General features: G+C 40.0%; 1 protein-coding gene across 3 annotated transcripts in view; it reads right to left on the bottom strand.

Annotated features, from left to right (window-relative positions):
• Positions 1 to 365: 365 nt before the first annotated feature.
• The window catches only part of igdcc4 (immunoglobulin superfamily, DCC subclass, member 4), a 60,198-nt gene continuing 37,918 nt past the window's right edge, over positions 366 to 22,645 (bottom strand). The window contains exons 5-20 of one of the 3 annotated variants that reach the window (XM_034878899.1): positions 22,351 to 22,485; positions 20,311 to 20,463; positions 19,286 to 19,696; positions 19,024 to 19,188; positions 18,560 to 18,697; positions 16,636 to 16,818; positions 15,945 to 16,154; positions 15,278 to 15,379; positions 14,888 to 15,077; positions 13,388 to 13,515; positions 11,550 to 11,720; positions 11,236 to 11,370; positions 9,030 to 9,132; positions 8,662 to 8,842; positions 8,365 to 8,493; positions 366 to 7,238 (exon numbers count right to left, since the gene is read on the bottom strand). In XM_034878899.1, coding sequence (XP_034734790.1) covers positions 6,744 to 7,238; positions 8,365 to 8,493; positions 8,662 to 8,842; positions 9,030 to 9,132; positions 11,236 to 11,370; positions 11,550 to 11,720; positions 13,388 to 13,515; positions 14,888 to 15,077; positions 15,278 to 15,379; positions 15,945 to 16,154; positions 16,636 to 16,818; positions 18,560 to 18,697; positions 19,024 to 19,188; positions 19,286 to 19,696; positions 20,311 to 20,463; positions 22,351 to 22,485 — 3,029 coding nt within the window. In that variant the 3' untranslated portion in view covers positions 366 to 6,743. Of the gene's footprint in view, positions 7,239 to 8,364; positions 8,494 to 8,610; positions 8,843 to 9,029; positions 9,133 to 11,235; positions 11,371 to 11,549; positions 11,721 to 13,387; positions 13,516 to 14,887; positions 15,078 to 15,277; positions 15,380 to 15,944; positions 16,155 to 16,635; positions 16,819 to 18,559; positions 18,698 to 19,023; positions 19,189 to 19,285; positions 19,697 to 20,310; positions 20,464 to 22,350; positions 22,486 to 22,645 lie in introns of all 3 variants that reach the window. The other 2 variants (XM_034878890.1, XM_034878908.1) reach the window with 2 other exon arrangements.

A 22,645-nucleotide genomic window follows, 5' to 3' on the forward strand; every position in this document is an offset into this window, starting at 1 on the left:
AATATGTGCATTAGAGGGGAACTACTTACAGTAAGTACATAATGTGGTCTTTTAAACGCAATACTTTTTGCATAATTATCTGCAGGCCCTTTCCACAGTTAGCAGGGTATTATTTAAAAAGAGCACAACACAGTATTTCTTACAAATATAACTAGTACTACTATAATAAATACCAGCATGATTAGAATAGGACTAGAAATAAACCAAGAAACAAAGTCCCCTGGCGTGTTACAGTAAATACACTTTTGAGAACATGAATGCCAGAAAAAACATGGGGAATTAAATTAACTGATAAATAAAGTGATAGAAAGGAAAATTAAAGTGAGATTCAAGATAGGATGAAGAAATCGGAGTCTGACTTTCTTCTTTCTTTGATGTTTATTTACAGAAGAGTAGTTTCCACAGACATCTTGAGAGTTTGGATATTTTCACATTATGGTAACACAGTGGTACTATTTATTACAAACCACAAGTACCTATGGTGTGATGATACCGCTGAAGGAGAAATGATTCTATTACAAAACATGACAATGGTCGCCATGACTAACACTGACTGAAAAAATTGCACTTCTAGAAATGTAAAGATGAAAGTCCAAAGTTGATCATGGGCCAAGAATAAGTGCTAATCTAGTGATTTCTACAGTGTGCTTCCACAGTAGCATCTTTTAACATGGATGAGGTCTTGTTCAGAACACAATGATTACAAAGATGTCTGAGTAACTGCAGAACATCGCTGGTGGCACATAACCACACATTCTGAGAAGCAAGATTAAGCTGGTACACACAAAACTAAGAAGACGTACAACAAATGCAAAACAATGTGACATCTTGTCAAGTTGTCACAAGCAGCTCACCACCAAAGCGCCAGAATATACAGAGAAAAGCCAGAGAGTCTGGAATACATTGAGAGATTTGTACAAAACAAAATATCATTTATGCATCTTTCCTTGATTTACTTTCTAAAAGAAGAAAATTAGGCATTGTTTGACAATAAATGACATGTATCTGAGTTGGATATGCTGGCATGATACTCTACCATTTTATGGAAAGATTAAGCACCTGAGAAGAAAAAAGACAATTATTTTGAAATGGCTGTCTGCATTGAGAGGTATGACTTGCCTGGGGAGGATGTCCCTTTAGCCCTTCTCTTTGCGTTACAGTGGTGTTTGTCCAAAACATGACTGTTAAGCTGTTATTCAGCAGAAGTAGACACATTTTTGCTTTTTGTTTGAAGGATGAGTACCACTTGAGTGAACCCATCTTTTCAAACTCTTTAATAAGCAACTATTATTGCAGAATAACAATGTAAAAGTTAATTTAGACGATTTCCACTTCCCTTCTCCCTTAACTTGTTTACCCCTTCACCACTAGACTGGACCGTCCAGGCCACTGTTATGAGTAAAAATCTCGCTGAGGTAACGTGAAACAGTTGATCCTGTCCTCTCTTGGCTCACAAAACAACAGAATGCTCACAGATATATGTTCTACTCGTTACAAAATGTACACTATCGAGAAACTGATCAGAATCAAATCAAAAAGTTACCAACATGAGGTACACTGTTTGATAAAACTATTACTAAACAGGATGAGATAAACACATTATCAAAGTAATTATTATCTCTACAAAATAAGAACATGAGTAATTTTCTTCTTACCAAATCTGATTGTTCTAGCCAACAAAATGACAAACAAAAGGAAGAAAGTTACATAAAGATAGTGGTTAAAAGTGGTAACAGAGCTCTTATAAGGTGAGCATACATCCTTTATGCTGGAGGCAGGTTTTTAGCTGATCCCGATTTCAGACCCTATTTGTCGGCTCCACACACCATAATGATCCACTACTGCATCAATACTTAAAAAACAGGCACAACAAATTGACTGAAATATTTGTACAACCCTTCAGTTTGTAACTGAAATGAATCTACACTGTACCATTTGAATTTCCAACTAAGGTTCTACATTGGATTTTGGCAGCTCAATTATCATAAACACTCCTGCATCACAGATGTGAGTGTCTTTGTTTATCTGAATAACATCCAAAAACTGCAACTCACTGGCACAAATCAATTTTCATGTGTGTTAAACAATTTGGATCTTTTGCTAGGCAGAAAAGCATTGCGGCGAATCATTTGTACTTTATGATAGTCTACTTGATTGTCAAATGGCTGCGCTCTGTTTGCAGTGACAATAGAGACTGGAAAGGTGAACAGCTACTATGTGCAAAGCAATGATTGCTTTCCATCCACTTAAGAGATATATACATTCAAAAATCTTTACAAACTTTATACTCAGAAGATCGCAACATTCACATAACATGTTTACAAGGTCAATTTAATGTTTTTAATCACAGTAACTGACAACTTACTTGAAACACTATCTTTATGGCTCTGATTCAGTGACCTCCATCCACTTGGTGGTTGTCCAAGCAGTTTTGGAAAAACTGCAGCTTAGGCATCATTATCTGCAAATTGAGAATGGAAGAACTGAACCCAGGTCTGCATGAAATCTATCAGAGCAGAGCAGGAACAGATGCTGGCATTTTAGCACATCTCTTCTTAAGGTTCATTATCATTGCCGACCTGGACTGAGAGAGGTATGTTTAAGGTATGACACTGGAATGCTTTTGAGATTATACTTCATTTTAGGTTTCTTTCTGGACTCTGAATACAGACTTTTGAGAATGATAAGAAACAGCATCAATGTAGAAAAGAATATTAGTAAAGAACCTGGATCAAAAATATACACATGTAGTTTTGGTGGGTTGACTTAGCTTACTGCATACAAAGGGCCATCGGTGAAAACCTGTAATTGCACTGATTTCTACACTTTGTTACCTTAATTAATGATTCCACAGCAGGGGTTTTCATTTTAACAGATGATGGAAACCTGCTCTGGCACCACTAATTGGAATAGGGCCACAAGTAAAACATCCTTGTTACTTTAGATTGATGAGTTTAGTGATGCAGCAGGTTCCTGCCAGATAAGAGGGCTTGCTGTTAAAAAAGCTTTCTTATAGCATTTATGTGTTGTTTGCCAATTAAGCATAGTGCAGTAAGTGCCATACATGTTTTAAGTCCGATAATTTTAATATTTAGTATTTAATAAAAAATTCTGTAACTGACAGTTGGTAATATCTGAATTATCCCACTCCTTCACCCCCAAAATATTTTGCAGTTAATTTTTGACCCAGGGTTGCTAAGAACACATTCACTTCTGTCCCTATATGACTGCTACTGCAGCAAAAACATGTTCAAATTGTTGTGATGTTTCTGTTGATGATTAGATTGAGTTAAGCTGGTGAGATTTTGACACTTGCATGGACATGGGTAGAAACATTGGCAATGTAGAAGGGGTTTATCCACTCCCTTTTCCCTGCTGTATGACAATAAGCCACCTGAGAGAACAGGGCACAACAGGGCTGGACTGCTGCTGCTTAATTATGTTAATTTCTGAAGTGGATATTATTATTATTAAGTAATCCAACCTTGACAAACTTGACATTAATCACAGAATCACACCGATGTACGACATCATTTCATCTACAGTTGATATCACACAATAGTAACCCTTGTCCTTTCTTCCCACCACAATATATATATTATAGTATGGTGTTAGCATTTTTTTTTAAATAGTCTTTTTGATGTGAAGCATCTCTAGGAACAGACGTGTTACTCACACAGTATTCCTCATGAGTAAAGGGCAAGTCAACTATCGGCTCAACCATCGGTTTCTACAGGCAAAATAGTTAAAGCTGCTGTTAGTTTAAAAGTTCTGCCACTTGCAAGCAATGAGTGTTAAAGTAATGGTCACACCACAAAATGATATTCACTCTGTCCATGCTAATTAAATGGGGCCAGAATCTTAGTGACATAGTGATTACTCGCAGGACTAGTTGGTGACTTGCTTTAGCTGGTGAGCTAACCGTTAACTCATTAGCTAGCGCTGCTGGGCTAGCGATAGTCAGTCCCAATATTCCTCTGAGCCCTTCTCTACTTTCTATCCTTCTGGTACCTTCCCCCTGGCATTCTGTTCACCATTTCCTTCAATAAAAAGTAATTGCATAGGTAAAATAAAGCTCTCTGAGCTAACATGGCTGCTGATGCGTAGTTAGCGAGTTTTCTTTTTTGTCAGTTGCTAACAGGACAAGTTCACAGTTTAGTTAGAAGACGTTTTTGTACCATCAACTCCTGTCTCATTGCTGTGTGCTTACCATTGTTATTTTGTGGAACAGTTGCTCTAACAGAGGAGGTTAAATAAAATTGGATGATGAAAAACAGCTAATAACCTATGATAGCATCTTCCATTTTGGACTCTCTGGCTTTCCACCCCCTCAAAGATCAGCACTGTCCAGGAGGCTTGCTATTGGTCAATGGAGCAAATTCACATGTTAAAGTTCACTGAAGTTAAACTTTACATTAGCGATATATTCATATGGAATTGCTATTTAAAATGATGGTGTGACCAAGCATTTACACAAATTTTCTTTCAAAGTGCACTATTTTCTTTGTGTGAGTACTTTTCGGTGGTTTTACATCCTGTGTTAACTGTTAGCTAAAAAACTGATAGATGTGTATTATTTATTTGTAGTAGTATCACAAAATTGTCTGCAAGTGGCACAACGGTCAAATTGTAGGAGCTATTACTTTCCATGCCCATAGTTGGCGGTATTTTGACTGGCACTCCAGGTCCAAAACTGCAATTAGATGAAAATGACTGGACTCAAGTTTTAGGTGCTTCGCATCAAAGACACTGGGGGTCGATGTTTTCTGTAGGGTTTTAACAATTACAAAATACTGAGTGACACAATCTTCAGAAATCTGAGAAGAAGCTGCAATGCACAAAAGCGCCAAACATGTCTTTGACATAACAAGAACATACAGTCAGCGTCGGACGATTATTTCTGCTAATAGCAAAGACTGTAAAATTAGACAAGTTCAGAAAAAGTTCTTGAAAAGGTGCTAGTTACATACAACTAATAAAAACACACTGGAAACCGTTGTGAAAAGAAATGAGGTAGTGTTGTTCATAAGTAGTAGGGATGCACCAGATCCCCGTTTAAACTGACAAAACCAATACTGAGTCATATTGCTTTACATATCAGTCAATTATAGAAAGCAATCTAATTGAATACGTTGAATCTGATACTAAATACACTGAATGGTTTGGGGTCAATGTAAATAAAATTGGAGCACATTTATTTATTTTCTCTAATCCAACTTCTTACTTATCTGATCAATGCAAAAATGTATATAATCTTTTCTGGTACAGCATTGTGGAAATGTTGTCATATAACGAATCAGATACGCTTGTAGAGTCAAGTTCAATTCCCCTTGACTCAAACACATGGCGTGCAAGTGTTTCACATACAGGGACATTTTAAATGACAAATAATGGCACATTATTTTGGGAGCCAAAGTGGTTTACAAATGGGTTGTTGTTACATCTTCTCGAGTACCTCCAGCAACATTATTAAACCAATACCAACATCAACATGTAAATACCTTGATTCCAAAATGAGATATCCACCATATAACTTTTCAACTGAGTTTCACAAAATCACACCACATGGATATATGACATTTTGGAAAAGAATACTTTATGTGTGCCAATTAGGCATGGGCCGGTATGAGATTCTGACATTATGAGAACCGGTTTTATTTTTTAAATGTCTGGGTAAACAAACAAAAACTTTTTTTCCCCATTGTGAACGATGTATTTTATTTTTAAACACACTGAACACTGGCAGAAGAGAAGGATTTCTAAAGTGCAATTACTGTCCTTAAAAACTAATTAAAAACAGCTCATACCTTAGACATCTCACAGAAAATGTTAGTGGTTGTAAAATCTTGACTTTTTCAAACCGCGGTATACCTTGAAACCGAAAACCGACCCATGCCTAGTCCCAAATCTGTATACCCAGTATCTTTTGAAATTTTGAGTGTTTTTGTCTTTTTATTTTGACACGTGTTTGTACTTGTACTCAATAGAATCATCTTTAGAAATCATTTATAGAAATATACAGAGGTTATAAATGCACCTACAATAATTAGGCACCTGAGACCCCTACACTCAAGTCAGGAAAAATGTGTGTGTAAATGTGTGTTTATGGGTGACTGAATCTGTGTGAGATACCATGGACCCTGAGCCAGCAGGAGGCTGGGGAGAGACACAGGTGTTCTGCACTCTCAGAGAGTGCAGATATCCTTTAAGGCTTATTCCTCAGTGCTACAGAAAGTAGCATCCGCCTGACAAAGCCCAGGGAGATCCATCAAGCTTGCATTTCCAATCCTTCCTTCCTTGATGATAGCCTGTCTCACTCACAGAACATACTAGCTTTCTCATTCCAGCGTGGAACAAAGCCATGTGCAACGGTGGGAATAGCCTCATTCAATCCAGTTCCAGCTGCTTGGTTAAGTTAAATCTTTCTTTTCTATTCTACAGACAGGAAAAAACCCAGAGGAAAATATATGTTTGAAATGCTAGTGAATGCATACATATATACAGTACTCTACCATTAAAAATATACTGTGTATGTATACTGTTTATACACGCACATATGAAACAATGGATTTAAAGTACCTATAAAAACTTTGCAAGGAAGAGAAAAGAATCTACTAATGAGGTGCATAAAAGTAATCCTTATGGATTGTTCCTGGGTTGTGTAAAGAAAGAAAGAAATCAGAAAAGAAAATCAGTCCAATGTCTGCATGTGTATGTAAGGGTCGATGCCCTCCATGCAGGGGCTACGGGCACAGGTAACCGTGTGCTGCTGAGGTAGTGTGGACAAAGCCGGAGCTGACAAAGGGGGCAGGGGACAGCCCTGCAGAGATGGCCTTCCCAGGAGCCGAATGGCAGTGTCTGGAATCCCCATTCTCCAGATGCTCTGACCTCAGCACAGAATGCACAGTCTTTGGGGAGTGGAAGCCATTAGTTAGCCCCATGTCCGGCTGTGGCTCTATGTCTGCCATGCCTTGTAGCTCCCCGTTGTGATGCGCCACCAACTTTATTAAGGGAAGACTCGAGGGGCTCTGGGTCAGTGATAGTTTTTTGAGAGCATCCCCCTCTCCTGGTGGGCTTGGCTGACTCAAAAGGGAATATCTGTCTTCTGATAATGAGGGTCCCCTGGTGGTGCTCTCTGCCTCTTTCTGCCTCCCTGGGTCTGACAGCTCTGAGTGAACAATGACTTTTGCCTCCACCTGGTTACTGCAAACAGATGTACACAGACAATCTTCTAAGCCCTGCAACAAAATGTCAAAATGTCACTGTTAATACAGGTTGTTCTAATAGTTGATGTACCACGGTCACTTAAAAGATGTAATGTTTTTTGATTAAGTACATGGAAAGTCTGTATTGGCTACTCTTCTCATAGATTTCAGCAATGATTTCAATGGGCTGTTTGTTAAAATCCTCCCCTAAACAGTGATGGGCCAATCCTAGATTAGTAATTAATAATCCAAATTATGTTTCACCCTGTAAAAAAAGTTAAAGCAACAGTAAAAAAATAAATAGATTTTTTTTAAATCTACTCTAACTCTAGACTAAAATTGTTAGCATGTCCAACTAACTACCTTACTGCATACTGTAATAAATGTTACTGCCAGGGTCAAGGAGCACACCATTAAATAAGGTCACATTAGTTTGTGTGGTCAAAGTGTATGTAAAATGCCTTAGTCATGACTAGCACATCCATGTAGTAGTAGTCTGTGGAAGCTGGTCTGCTATCAGAGTTGAGGGAGTTTAGCAGTTCTATCCTGCTCTTTTATTGGCTTTGGGGAAGCAACCTTAGCATTGTTAACTGAGATAGCATTACGTTTGCTGGCTTTTTGCCTGGGACGTGCAACTTCATACACTTTTCTTTAGCATGCATATCACATACTGTATGCAGCCATCAAGTGCATATTTAGAACACTTTGCAGAGTTTCAGTCAGTTGACAACATTAGCTAGTTGACAACAGCCAGTGACAGTATTTTCTATCAATTCATGGAATTAACAATGGCTTTATTTTGCCAGCCAGCTCTGCCTGATAAAATCTGCTAAACACAGTTGTCATTTTGGCCAGCACAATTGATGTTCGGCAGCCAGTAATGAGAACCATGTTTTCCTAAGAGAAAAAGGGCCTATTGTTTAAAAGGAAATAACTATACATTTCAAGAAGTAAATCTGCCCCAATGCAATGCTCCATTGTAAAATGTGCAGGTGCCGTGCAATAATGAAAAACCTGACAGGCATAGTGACAGTTACTAAAAGAGGGGTAGCTTAGCAAACAGTAGAAATGTAATTTGACCCAGTGATGCTACAGCTAAAGTTGCTTGTCAGAGACAGGTTCATAGCTCAAATTTATTAAATTTAGTTTATTCATTTACCGTGCTGTTATCAGTAATTAGCCTGTTGAGAGCTCCATTAATGAGTGTTGGGGAGTCTTCTGTTATGGTGTCTCTGTATCTAGTGATTCTGTTGGCCCAGTTATGACTCACAGAGCCATTCCAAGCAGCCTGCAAGACAGTGGATGCACCAAGATTACAACTATTATCCCTCTATCAACACAGGAAAAAAATAACCGAGTATCCAAGGCCCATCTGGAGAAGAGCTACCCCCTTGCAGTTTTTGACCTTGGGTTCAGGTGCAGGAGCATCTTCCCCTTCCCCTGGATTAGCACTTGCCATCAGGCTCTGCTCCTCTGAGGCCTCTTCTAGCGGCTGACCAGACTCTTGGCTGCCTGGGGGCATCAATGTTTCCAGCTCGTGGCTATTGCTGCATTCTGGCGCGTTGGAGGGAACGGGGCAGCCTCCTCGCCTGTACTGAGGGGTCACAGCTGTGGAGTCCAGGCCCCCAGATACCTCCCTATAAGGAACAGAGATAAGAAGAAAATTGTAGGAATTGGGCACTTTAGAAGACTGAAAGTGAATACAGTTGCCATTTTTTTATATCTGGCTTTAAGCTTGTAAGACAAAATTTGTTTTAAGTAAGTAAATGTGCAGACTGTAGGGGCTGTGTTTGTGAAAGTACGGATACTGTAGCGTTACCTTACCTAGATTTGCCATTACGAAAGCTGAAACACATGCAGAGGAGGATGCATATCAGCCCCAGACACACACCAACTATGATGCCTGTCACTGCGTGGATGTCCAGCTCTGTTCATATATCAGAAAACATGAAATTGCAAACAACAATCAGGGCAACAAACAATTAAAGTTGACACATTTCAGAAATGTTGACACTCCCAGAAATATGCCATATTAGTTTAGTATGTGTGTTGCCAGTAGTTGTATCTGGCTCATATCTAGAACTTCATCCAAAAAATACTAAGGCCTAATGTAAGTAGACTTGGCATATTGATTTTGTTATTTATGACAACGTGACAGTAGTATAGAGATATAAAGCAACATCAACTTCTGACAGCAGGCCTCCATTGATATTCATTTATGCTGGGTATATTTGGAAGTCTGGACATAGAGAGGAGAGGAAACAGATGGTGGGAGCTCTCACCCACCCACTAGCCATCTCACTCCCATTCACACAGCCTACTGCCAACACTATTACAGCCTATGTGAAGAAAATAAACCTGTTACTCAGTCTTATTAAGGATTTGGGTACAACAACAATGCCGATTTTTTTGAATCAGAAAAGTTCAATGTGCAGATATTCCAGATCTATAGATCATTTTGAAAACCAATTCCCAGCCATTATGCACTTAATAGCTAGCAAAGAAAAACAAAACAATGTACTGTATGTGTACAGGCTGTTGGCAAGTATGTTCACAACAATGGGTTTGGCAGGCTCATGTTGGACTATAGTTCTTTTTTTATGACACTCTTTGTATAAAAACTAGAAAGGCCTTCCATAATTACAAATAAAGATGAAATGCTGACTAATGGAATTAAGAAGTGTATAATGAAATTGCATGCTTGCATGCAAAGTGACATGAGAGTAAAGAAAGTGCTTTTCACAGCAATTCTGCTAGGCACAGAGAGCAGTAATTCAAAGATCTCCCCTGGGGGTCGCTGATGAGACTGCCCCTTCGATATCTAGACTTAATGTTCTCCTTAAAGTGCACCAAGCAGAAACAGTGTCCTGCCGAGCTATCCTTTTTCTGCTGGCTGGAATAAATTACCCGCCTCAATAGGAAAAACTGTGTGTATGTGTGTGTGTGTGTGTGTGTGTGTGTGTTTGTTGCTATGATGGAAGCAAAAGTGGCCATATTATTTGAACCATAGAAGCAACTGTATACCTATTTGTGTAATTTAACCACTACTGAAAACGTAATGTAAATACCACAGATACCACTTCCCAGATTTCAAATTCAAAACCATAATTTATCTGAATATGTCAAGTTTTTATCTCTCCTCTTAGACATTTCCAGAAGGTTAAAAAGTAGTGCAATTTCAAAAACTTTAAGTCTGAATTGAATTGGAATTGATTAGAATTTTTTAGCAATGTATTGTCATTCATATGTTTTGCGTCTCATTAACCTAATATTTATTTTTTTAATCTTCACTAAATCACAACATTTTGAGAAACATATAAATGATAAACAAAAAACTTGACATTTAAGTTTTTGAAATGTGCATGACATTAAATCACCTAAGGAACAATTCAATGAAAGGAACCCAATGTAGGACCAACTATTTTAATTCAAATAGATGGTTAAATATCTCAATGCTATCCGTACATTTCACAATAAATTATTCAGAGGATTCTAAATATTGAACTATTATAATTTATCTTCTTTCATATCTGCTAGTGAGAATATTTTGTGCAAACAAAATTTTAAAAATAAAGAACAAAAAGAAAAGGAACAATGTTACTTCTGTTTTATATGCACTGAAGGACACATATAACGGTCAGCAGTCATGTTGTTGGAATAATACCCACCAATTAATTATGTAACATTAATAGTATTACTTTTAATGAATATAAAGTCATTTAAAAAATAAAGAGAGATATGACATTTTCTCTCCATTTTCCTGGTAGTGAATTTATATTTCAGCCCTGAGCCACAGAAATGTCTCTGTCCATAGTAAAGTGTAAAGTGTTTCCATTCTCACTAAGGATTTTGGATCCTTAAACTCTCCTGACATTAAGAATGGAACCTTTCTCCTTCTGATTTCCATTCACACATTTCAATCTCTCTTTACTGAACTACTACCACCATAACCATGATTACTGCTACCGTTGCTCTAAAAACTACTGATACTTTTATTATGTCACTTTCACATGTGCTATTTGACACAAACCATATTTCTGAAGGGGGGTGTAAACATCCTTTATAGGTGAATAAGGCCCAGGCCCCACCTCAGTAGATGCTCCCAGCTTAAAAAAGTAATGGGTGTCACTGGACAAACCCTGGACCTCCACACTGGTAATGCTCCCTGAGAAAGAAAGAGAGTGACAGACAAACACTGTCAAGGCCCATCGTAAATCACAGCTTCACTGAGGCATTCTAAAAATAAAGGGGTAAGTTGACATAGTACCCTGAATACAACTATGAGCTAAAACTTCAGTGATTAATGGTTTTCAGTGCGGTGAAGAGTCGTGTCATGCCACCCACCATCCTGAGAGAGGTTTTCCCACAAGTGCTCAGGCTTGCTGAGGTTGCCGCTGAACAAGATCCTGTAATTGATGATGATACCGTTAGGCTCCAGCGGAGGGCGCCAGCTCGCCCGCACAGAGGAGGAGTCCAGAGCGCTCAGCCGCAGCTCCTCAGGAGGTGTTGAGGGCCCTAAAGGAGATAAGAGGACTGGGTCAGTAATGAAAACAGAGAAATCAGGCCTCACAGCTGCAGAATGCCTCTTTTCTTGGTGGGGGATTTTACATGTTGTGTGACAACCATCTGCATCCTTGTGTCCCTGCCACCTGGGTACAAGAGTGCGGGGACATGCAGGGCAGTGGGGGTAATGGGATGGGGCTCAGGTGATGATATATGGCAGTGGGGAGCGTGAAGGGGTGACTGGTGGTAATAATGTCGTTAAAAGCAGCCCACTCTACACACTCCACCCTGACTTGGCTTCCAGACAGAGCTGCTAGCCAACAGAAGAGCCAATCCTACACCTGGCTATTTCATTACAGCCAGTTATCAGCCATCAATGCCAACTACTTCCCATGGCCACTGGCCACTGGCCAGCCAACACACTGATCCACACATGAGTGAGCGCACACTCCCTTGCATACACAGTCTCACGCACAATGTATTACAGTATTTTCAGGCTTCAGAAAGCAAATGCAAACCTTTACCTTAATAGCTAGAGACCAAGGTTAAAATAAGGAAATACAACTCAAGCTTAGATAAGTAGACAAAAAATTCGGAATGCATAAATGTGCACTTCAAGAACAAGATTTAATAAATAATTCATAAGGGACATGAGGTCACACATTTTAAGACCAACAGCATATCTTAGAGTAGACGTGGTAACATTTTTAGGGGCTGTAATAACTAAAGGCTATTTTGACTTGATTTTAAATTATATTAAAGGACAAGGCCCACTTCACTGATCCTGCATTCAAAACACATTCCCCCATATTTACACAAATCTACACCTAGTACTGTAGATGCGCAGTAGAACTACACTCTTTTGATTTGTTGGCACAGTGTAGTTTCCCTTGAGCTATTTAGGGTTAAGTGACTTGCTCAAAGGCACTTCTGAGGTTGTAAGAGCAAGGAGTGTTTTCATTTATCAATTCCAATTAAAAGAAAAAAGAAAAAAAAGTGCATAGGTGAGTTAGCCTGATGTTGGGTCTGGAAAATCACCATTAGAAGGGCTCGATCCAAGGGGCGGAATAAACGCTTGTCTTTCAAATTCCGTCTGCATGCAATAGGATAGTGCTACCGTATCTGGTTGGCATAACCCCAAACACATCTTCCTTTTTAAAAATGACTTCAGTGCTTAACTCCAAGTCTTACACACAACCCTAAACACAATGTTGTTGGGCTTACCAGAATTTTGAGTTTTTCCAGCTCGCAAGCCAACAGAGAGTTGCTAAACTTCCAAATTAATCAAAAAATTAAATTTACTGCCGCTCGGGGTGCGTCTAGATTTCTAGGCTATACGTGAGTGAGTTTGCTAACCCATTTAATAAATAAAAAGATGTTTCCCCTATGTCATTGCTCTTCGAGAAAGTCAGAATGCGAGCCCCTGTTAAAAATAACTTTATATATGCAGCACCCTTCAGACAACAAAGTGTTTTTCAGAAAATAAAAAGAAGAATAAAAATGTAATAAAATGAATGGAAAATGAAATATAATGCTTACAACACCAAGCAAAGTTTTAAAGGCCAATAACTCCAAGGAGGAAGGAATATCTTCAAGGACTTCAATTGTTGGCTCTTTAAAATCTAAAACAGATTACAAACTTAACTGACTACACTGACAGGCGCACAGCCGAGACTCACTGTCAGACAAGGTAGACTCCTCCACTGTGCCGCTGAAGGGTCCAACCACGTCCACTCCATTAGACTGCACTGCCAGCTCATAGCGGGTGAAGGGCCTCAAGGCCCCGAGAAGTATCTCCTGAGAAGAGCTGCAACACACAAACGAAAGAGAGTCCTGAGTGTGTGCTGCATACTTTGTACTCTGCGCTGGCGAAAAAAAATACATTTTTTAATTAAGTCCGTACAACCTGTTGGATCACTCTAGGTTACAGTATGTATTACCTTTATATTGTTAACTCTTATTACCTTTACCCTACCTGTAATTTTGCAAGTATTTATACACCTTTTTCACCAAAGAACTCCATATCCATACTTAAGATCATTCTTGAATAATGAAATTCTTGAAAGTATGACATGGGGAAAACAGGAGGGATGTAGGCATAGACTAGTCTTGCATTGCCGGACCTTCCTCAACAGCGCTGCGTGAGAGGGTCTGGTTCCTAACTCCAATCAATCGAGTGCTATTGAAAGGTGGGACTTTAATTTGGCTTCTGGGATGGGAGAAAAAACGTGCTTTTGTTTATTGTCATTTCTTTAAACCAAACACAATTGTGTTGGGCGGTCGTTGCGCCGCACCGAGCAACAGTGCCTGTGCAAAATATCCTGGAGAAATAACTTGTTAGAAGAACCAATGTTTACGTTCAAAGGTTGTTTTAGTTGTGCAACAAAAAAAACTCAGATTCAACAGATAGTCTAGTTAACTGTCTGGATTTACATTTTATTTTCCCTGGCAGGATTAATACAATTTAAATTATAATAATAATTATTATTATTATCATTATTATTAGGTAGTAGTAGTAGTATTGATAATCATGATTATTATTAGATCTAAGGAACAGTTTAAGAACTATAGTCCTCATAAATTAAGCAGAGATTAAAATGCCAACACAAAGAATGCGGAAATAAAATGTTAGTTGTAGGCTTAGAGAAGTAAGCCTTTAGATGAGAGGGCAAAATCAATGCAAGGACAAAATTATGTGCTTCACTTCCATTACTGTATAAATGATAGTAGAGCCTCCTGAAGCAATAACAATACAATAACACTAAAATGTGTTGGTTTGTTTGGTGCTAGACATAAGATTATGTTTTATGTAAAGAAATGCAGAGGCCAAGGTGCTCCTACGGATGGAAACATGTCGCACATAAAGAGAAATAGCATTCTGGTTCTTCCAGCAGAAAATGTACACTAAAAGCTTCTACTTAGTGAAGCAATGTCTAAACTTTGAATGCAAATAAAGAATGTTTTAGGAATGCTTCTTTTTGGTAAACAACTGAAACATCATGCTTCTAAAGATGTGTTCTCTCAGTAACAATGTTAAATGGGATAAGTGATGTGAACATTAATTCACAGGAAGTTATCCAGGAAGCAGTGTTGTTCAAATGTTGAGATATCCAGGGGCCATTATGTCTTAGACATTACATTGAAAGATTAAGTTTCTGTTGTCCAAGCTGGTTCCTGACCTTGTGTAATAAGAAACCAGGGAGGCGTTGGTGGTTCCTGCTGGGCTGCAGCGCACTGTGTAGTTGATGATGCGTACGTTGCTAAACCGTGGCTTCTCCCAGCGCAGCCAGATGGAGGTGGAGCTGTTGGCCATGGCTTGGATGCTGCTCGGGGGCAATGGAGGGGGGCGCGGAAGGAGCAGCGGCGATGCTTTAACACACACACACAGGCACGCACGCACGCACGCACGCACACGCACACACACACACACACAAACACACACACAAGCACACACTATTTGCCTTGATATAAGAAGTCATTATTTATTGTCCCATTAAAGTGATGGAAAGTGTTTTTTCACAAGACACAATTGATGTATACATACACACATGCAGTAAGATAAATCTTACTTTTGTCATGGGCCTTGTCTGTCCTTCCCTTCCACACAGCAGCTGCTCCATCTATCTGCTTGTTGTATCCCCAAACTCTCACCTCGTACTGCCGGTCAGGGACTGACAAACGTGCACACACACACACACACATAAACACACACACACCCAGACACACACACACACACAGAGCGAGAGAGAGATAATAATGAAAACTGCTGTATGCTTTATACATAACTCTATAAATTCATACTCTAACAAAGACAAGACATCCAAGTTTTGACATTAGTATTATTAATTGCCTTTCATGAGAGTTGTCTGTCTATTTCTGGTCTTTTTCACCAGAAAGAGTGCTTGTGACGGGCGCCTTGGTAGCTCAACTGGTTGATCGTGCACCCTATATACAGGGGCTCAGTCCTTACCGCATTGGCCCGTGTAGACACTGTCAAAAAAGCATGTCTTCTTCGGAAAAGAACAAGGCTGTCCAAAAGCTACCCCTACTGCAAGTGCGCAAAAAAAGCTGACTCATTTTTTATCAAATATTTTTATCAAGCAAAGTGAGAATCATTTGATTTTAAATGTAGTCAAAGGGAGCTAAATGAAAAGTACGAATAATGACAATGAACCGTTGAAAACAGAATACTACTGTATTAAAAGCAAGTTACAATGGCCTCTGTCAACAACTTACCCAGCCTGGTGAGAAGATGATACCTGGCCTTCTTACCAAGCCTAGTGGTGTGTGTCAGTGTTGTCCTTTCATTGGCTGATTCATCAGCCTCCACTTCTCGACAGGACAGCTTGTAACCAGAGACCAGTGTGTGATTGGGCGAGGGATGCCATGTCACATTGAGTGATTTCACTCTGGCTCTGACTTTCAGCTCAGTGGGGGCAAAGATCACTGAAAATGTATGCAAATGGTAATGGAAAAAAATGACATGACCAAGAATTCCACATCCTACTATAACACTAACCAACAGACTTTAGCTGCATTTCCACCTTTTGCTTGTTGAAAAGAACACTGTCTAAATCCACACAAAGTTGCTACTAGCTGATGTCATATTCCACATGTATGGTAAGCAATTCAAATTCAGTCTATGTATTCACATTCAGTCTAACAAACATTCGGCAACAGTGAAGAAACAAGAGGGCTGCAAAGCTAGAAAGGCTATCAATATTCAAACCAGCAAGACCGACAAGTACAAGATGGAAATATTGATTGGCAAGGTAAGGAAACAAGTGATTCTTATCAAGTAAATGTTTACTTGACTTTACTGAGAGTTTATTCTCTTGATAATGGATTATACTGTAGCTCCCAGAATTCTACGTCATTCCAAAAATACTACAACACTAGTATGAACCTGGTCAGGTGTCTTCCTTACCCATGCTGTGGTCGCTGTGGTTGTAGTGGGCTAATGTCTGGTGCTGAGCCCACTCAGATGAAACCCCAAAGCCAACGCCTGTTCCAGCTGCTATCCTCAGCCGGTAGGCCTGGTTGGGTTGCAGCTCTCTTAGTGTGAACTGAGTCTCATTACCTCCAACTTCCACTGAGAACACACTGTCCACTGTGGAAACACACAATACAACACTCACATACGATATATGTATCTACTTATGGAGTATGTAATCAGTATGATGTTCTGAACGTTTCTTTAGAGAAAATGCGCATCTTATGTAATTGATGATTCAACAGATTATAAGCATTACAAAGGAAAAAAAATGTGCAATGTCTTGTCTTCCATTAAAGACAAAAAAAGTCTGTTGTGAAATTGAGTCCATTTAGAGTGAACTTGATCTCCCTGTACATGCTGGTGAGCTCGGTGCTCAGAATAATACTATATACACTTTCTATATGATATAATAGTTGTAAGTCTATCAGGCAAATTTCTTAGCCTCTGCCCTCTGAAGTGTTATCAGTCCAGTAGGCTGTCTTGTACTTTTCTAAGAATAACTTCTGCAGATAAACTAAAATGGGTATATCTCCTGAATTATGGTGTCAACTTTAAGCCCCATTTTCCCCTGTTATTAAAGCTCTAAGTATAGGTGTGAGTGTACCCAGGAGGCATTGAGGACGCATTAAGATCCAATCTTTCAGAGGGGGTTTAGACCACAATTGAGAGAGTTTTCATCTGGTTTTAAAATCCGTCCTAAGTGATCCGATCGCATGTAGTCAGCTTGTACTACGTGTGTTCACACCTATCAGAAGAATGTGTCTCCAAATGCGTCCTGAGTGACCACTTGTGATTGGTTCTCACTTTCCGTTTGCATATAATCAGGCTTGCAACTTTCACATAAATCTGCATTAGAAATATATAATGACTAATGAAAAAACCCTGGCAACAGTCTTTATGTGTGCCAAAATAAGGATGTCTACCACAGGTCGCCGGGAACTGTGCAGGAGAGAAAGGCGTTTTAAAGTCTCTGTGTGTTCAGCTCTCAGTACTTTGAAGCTTCTAACTGAACGTCTGTGGTTTTAGGTTTTGTTTCTATATCTGCTTTATTTGTCCATTTCATGTTTGCTTATAGGAGTCGGGTCCTTTTAAATAACAAAATAAGTAGGGACCTTTATTCTTAAGAATTTAAAGTAAATTAAACCGTTTTACGGACCTTGCTTTTGACCACTGAGGCTTGCCGGCTTTTAAATAGCAACAGCAGACATTGTAACGTAATTGCAGAAATGTCTGTAGTAAAATTCGTGTTTTTTTCTTTTTCATAACATTAAAAATATGTTTTTTGTATACCTAGAAAATGTCATTCTAGGCAACTGGGCAAGCACAGAGTTCCAGATAGCCGGGAATATAAGAACAAAAACAACGACTGACAGTACGATAATAACATCCAAAACACACAATTCCTTCTCAGTGGTTACTGTGACATGAGAAATCATTTGGATGAGTATGTAGTATGTAGTATGTGTGCCCAATGTAGCACAATTAGACTTTATATTTCACAATTATTGGTTTCGGTGAGACTGTTTATACATCTCAACATTTTTTGACAGCACTTGAAATCAGCTTAATTAAAAAAAGAAAATGAAGGAAGAAAAGAGACGGACGGACAAGCTTGTTGCAGGAAATTCCAGGGAAGTTTAATGCTGGGGTTTCGTACCCTTGTAGTTTTTATAAAACTTTGGTGTGGACCCTCACATCCCCTATTAATGGACTGACAAGTCTAAAAGTCTAAACACGTGGTTACATGTTTGGGAAACTTAAAGTGACCTTGGGTTGCGTTTCTCCATTTTGCAGTTTGCACTGCGGGTTTGGGCCCGACGACCGTCCGACTGAATGTGAACGCAGCCTTACTCACCCTGATCCAGAGTGCTGTACTCAATGCGATAGCGGGTAACAGTTCCACGGCTGTTCTGGGAGGACAATGGATGCCACATCAGCCTGATGTCTGAGGGGGAGGTGCTGGCTATAGACAGCTGAGGAGGTGCACTTGGCACTGCAGGAGGGAATAGAAAGGGTACACTGAACTGTTGATGTGATGATACACATGCATGGCATTTCCTATAGATCTGCACAGTTACTGGGCGGCTCTAAACACACTTTGTCTATGACTAATCTATACTTAGTAAACCTTTAAAAAGAAATGTTCAACACATTTTTAAATAAATACATAAACTAAACTTTATGAACGGATGATACTGATGATTCATCGTTTCTTTTAAAGCCTGAGGAGCAAAAAGGCTGGCATGCTACGATCTTTGTGTCTGTGGTTAGCATTCAAGCATGGCCTTATTCTATGTGTGTATTAGTTTGATTACTCACCATCCTCCAGCATTTCTATCGTAACAGGCAGGGATGGTGGACTGGCACCCATGGGAGAATAAGCCACCACAAAGAATGTGTAGGCAGTATGTGGGAGAAGCTCTTTGACATGATACTCTGTGGTGTCGTTGTTCATTGCAAACTGGTACTCCACATTATCTGAACCTAAAAGTGGACGACAATATTCAAATCAAATAACATTTGTTAAAGAAAATGTGGACACATGCTTTACAGCTTCACACAATTATGAACACAGACAGACCTGTGGCACGTTGGCAGTGCACAGAGTAGCCTATGATTTGGTCCGAGTTATCCTCCGGTTTCTCCCAGATGAGCAGGGCGGATGTGCTGGAGAAGGGTGTGGCAGACAGGTCGCGAGGAGAGCTGGGCAGACCTTCCCTCACAATGACTGTCAGCTTGGCAGTAGCACATGCCGTGCCTAGCCCGTTGTCTGCTATGCACTGGTAGTAGCCCGCATCCTCCAACGCCAGCTGGTTGATGAGCAGGACTCCAGGGCTTTGGGTCTTTACCCGTCTGAATGTCTTGATGGGATGACCGTCCTTTAGCCAGTGCAACACTGGAGGAGGTTCCCCAGAACTATTGCACACAAACCTGGCTGTGTTTCCCCGGGAGAGGGACGCTGTCTCTGGGGGCTGGAGAATAACCGGAGGGGCTGTTGAAAGTAGGACACAAAGCTCTGACTTAAAGGGGACACTGATTATATTTAAACTATACAATTAAATGGACACCCCAAAGATTGTGTATTGGATTTTGATGAAGTTAGGGGACCACACAGATAACAATAGCCGTTAAAAACAGTTGCATTATTCTATTTGTTCTTTTCCAGCACTATCAGACCTTAAATGATTTGGTGACTTAAGGGGAAGCTGGTGACAGATACTAGCCTTAGCTAAAACAGGTCTCAGATAGAGCTGGGCAATATGGAGAAAATAAATATCATGTTATTTTTGAGCAAATACCTCAATATCGATATTGAAGCAATATTGTAGGGTTGTATGTGCTTTTACAAAATATTTCAACAATAAGATTTTTGATAAATAACGACCAGTACCATGGATATGACTCAGTAGGTCAAGGCTAAAAATTGGTACTAGTATGTAGCCTTTAAAACCAAAAATATACATCACTGTCATATTATTTACGACAATATTCCAAATGTAAGATGATATCTAGCCTCATATATCGATATTGATGTACTATACTGCCCAACCCTGCTCTGTCTATAATAACTAATGTGTCATTATATAGCGTACAAACATATCCTACCAGGCACATGCAGCTCAGCAGCAGCATCAACAAATTCTCTGGTCATGGGCCTGTTGGCCCGGCAGACATAAACGCCGGCATGGTGACGCCTTGTGTCTCTAATCACCAGGTTTGTTGCAAGGACGACCACATCAGTGGAAATAGGCTTTCCATCTGATCAAAGACGAAAGCAACAAAACAGAACAGTCTTAGATAATACAGAATAAGAGGTTGGCCTTGAGAAAAGTGGAGATCATTTCTCAGGCTTTCAGTTGCCTGAGAAACGGCACTAAAGGCAGCACTTTGAGCAGCAGAGCATTTGATCTGTAATTCCACAAGATGACCAACAGGTGGCTCTGTGACTTTTTAGTCTGGGTTCACTGAGGTCTCTGCATGGCACACTACTAATCAGTGTAAAATCCTTCACTATTCACTTTATAGGCCCCTATTCAGTTAGTCCGCCATTTTGTTAGATGCCTTACAGAAAATGATCATCACCTACATAATTAATTATCTCACAATGCAACATACATAAGAAAGTAGTCACAAAGTACAATTTACTACTTTGCATTGCATATGACCTGAATAGTATAGTGCAGTATTCTGAATTGCAGAATACCAATTAAAGTGACATGTTAATAGTGAATGGGGAAGAATTTCCAATGTAACACAAAACAAATAGCAGAGATGTTGCCAAAGCACAGCATGAAAGAATTCCAAAAGCTGCACATGACATCAGTCCCACCAGGACTACAAGTGTGTGTTTGTGTGTGTGTGCCAAGGCTACGGAGGTAATGAAAGTAACATGTCATCTTATGTATCTAATAACTCACACACAATGAAAAAATAAAACACGGGAGGACTAGTTGAGAGGAGACAGTTATTGTCAGTAAAAAAATGTTACAACCACCACAGGTACTCAAATCTTATCAAACTTGTGTGAGAAAGAGATACTTAGGCCAGATCCACACATAGCAAAGCAATCCCTCCCCCACCCCCCACACCTTCTCAGGCATCGTTTCAAGAACATGTGTGTCCAAACGGATCCACTTGTAAATGACTCAACACGCTAATTTATATTGCCTGCCTATAGGTGGCTGACAGCTGACAGTAAAAAAAAAAAAAATCTCCGATGGCAGAGACGCAACGGGAGTTGCATTTAAGCCGAGCAGCATGTCTTAAACCCACGTTCACCAGAAATCTACTGGTTACTATGTAACTATGTAAACCAAAGTTAAAAACAAACCTGAAGCTGAAGAAACCCTAAACGTTAACGGAACAGATCCGCAGACCCGATTGACTGCCTGCTTGACGGATCGGGAGCGAGCGAGAGAGAGAGAGAGAGAGAGAGAGATGGAGAGAGGGAGTGCATTTCTCCATGTTGTGTGTGTGTGTGTGTGAGATTGATCCAAGCGTGTTTGTAAGCGGGGGGGGGGGGGGGGGGGGGGGGGGGGGGGGGGGGGGGGGGGGGGCGCTGTGATTATCACAGAACGCTGCGCGGCCAGTTGAGGAGTTGTATTCAATCCGAGCACGGATATTGACTCATATTACTCGTAAAATACTTGTACTCGGCAAAAGTGCTTTATCCGTACCGGATGCTCGTTTCAGCCGGATACTCGGATCACCCCTACTAGTAACCTTAATAGGCTTAATATCTTTTCTAGGTGGACACGAGCATGTAATCCGCCATTGTTGTAGTTATGAGACATCGTCGCAGGATAAGAGCTCAAACGCTAAAGGTCAAGGGGTGTGGCAATGACATCATTGATACGCAAGTATGTGGCTTTGCTGTCCAAACAAAGACGCGAGGGCGGCATTTTTAATTATTTTCCACCGCGGGACCACAGCTTTCAAAAAAGCTTTTCAGGCAGTGTGTTTAAAGGATTTGTTTGGACCATTGGCCGAAGCGATGCCAAACATGAACGTTTACACAAAAAAAGCATTTCTGTGTGAATGGCCTCTTAGAGAGCGAGACAAAGATAAGGAAAGTGTGGACAGATGCAGTAAAAAAAGAAAAACAAACCACAGATGAGAACCACGAAGAACATTTGCAAGTGTTACCTTGTCTGCTCCAGGACACCAGTGGCTTTGGCTGGCCTTGTGCCATACACTCCATCACAGCTGGACGGCCAAGCACGACTGTTGCATTCTGGGGTGGTGCAACAATCGCAACTCTGTTCAGGGCTTCAGTGGAACCTATGACAAAAACAACCAATGAATATAATCAATACATGTAAGATATGTTTGTGATTGTAGCTGGAATGTTTGAATCCACTGACTGAATGTGAGATGCTATCAGCCTGGGCCCAACTTCTGAATAGCTGCCCGCATCTACAGTTTTTTAATGCTTCATTCC

Source organism: Etheostoma cragini, chromosome 1, assembly GCF_013103735.1.
Source record: "Etheostoma cragini isolate CJK2018 chromosome 1, CSU_Ecrag_1.0, whole genome shotgun sequence".
Classification (NCBI taxonomy): Eukaryota; Metazoa; Chordata; class Actinopteri; order Perciformes; family Percidae; genus Etheostoma; species Etheostoma cragini.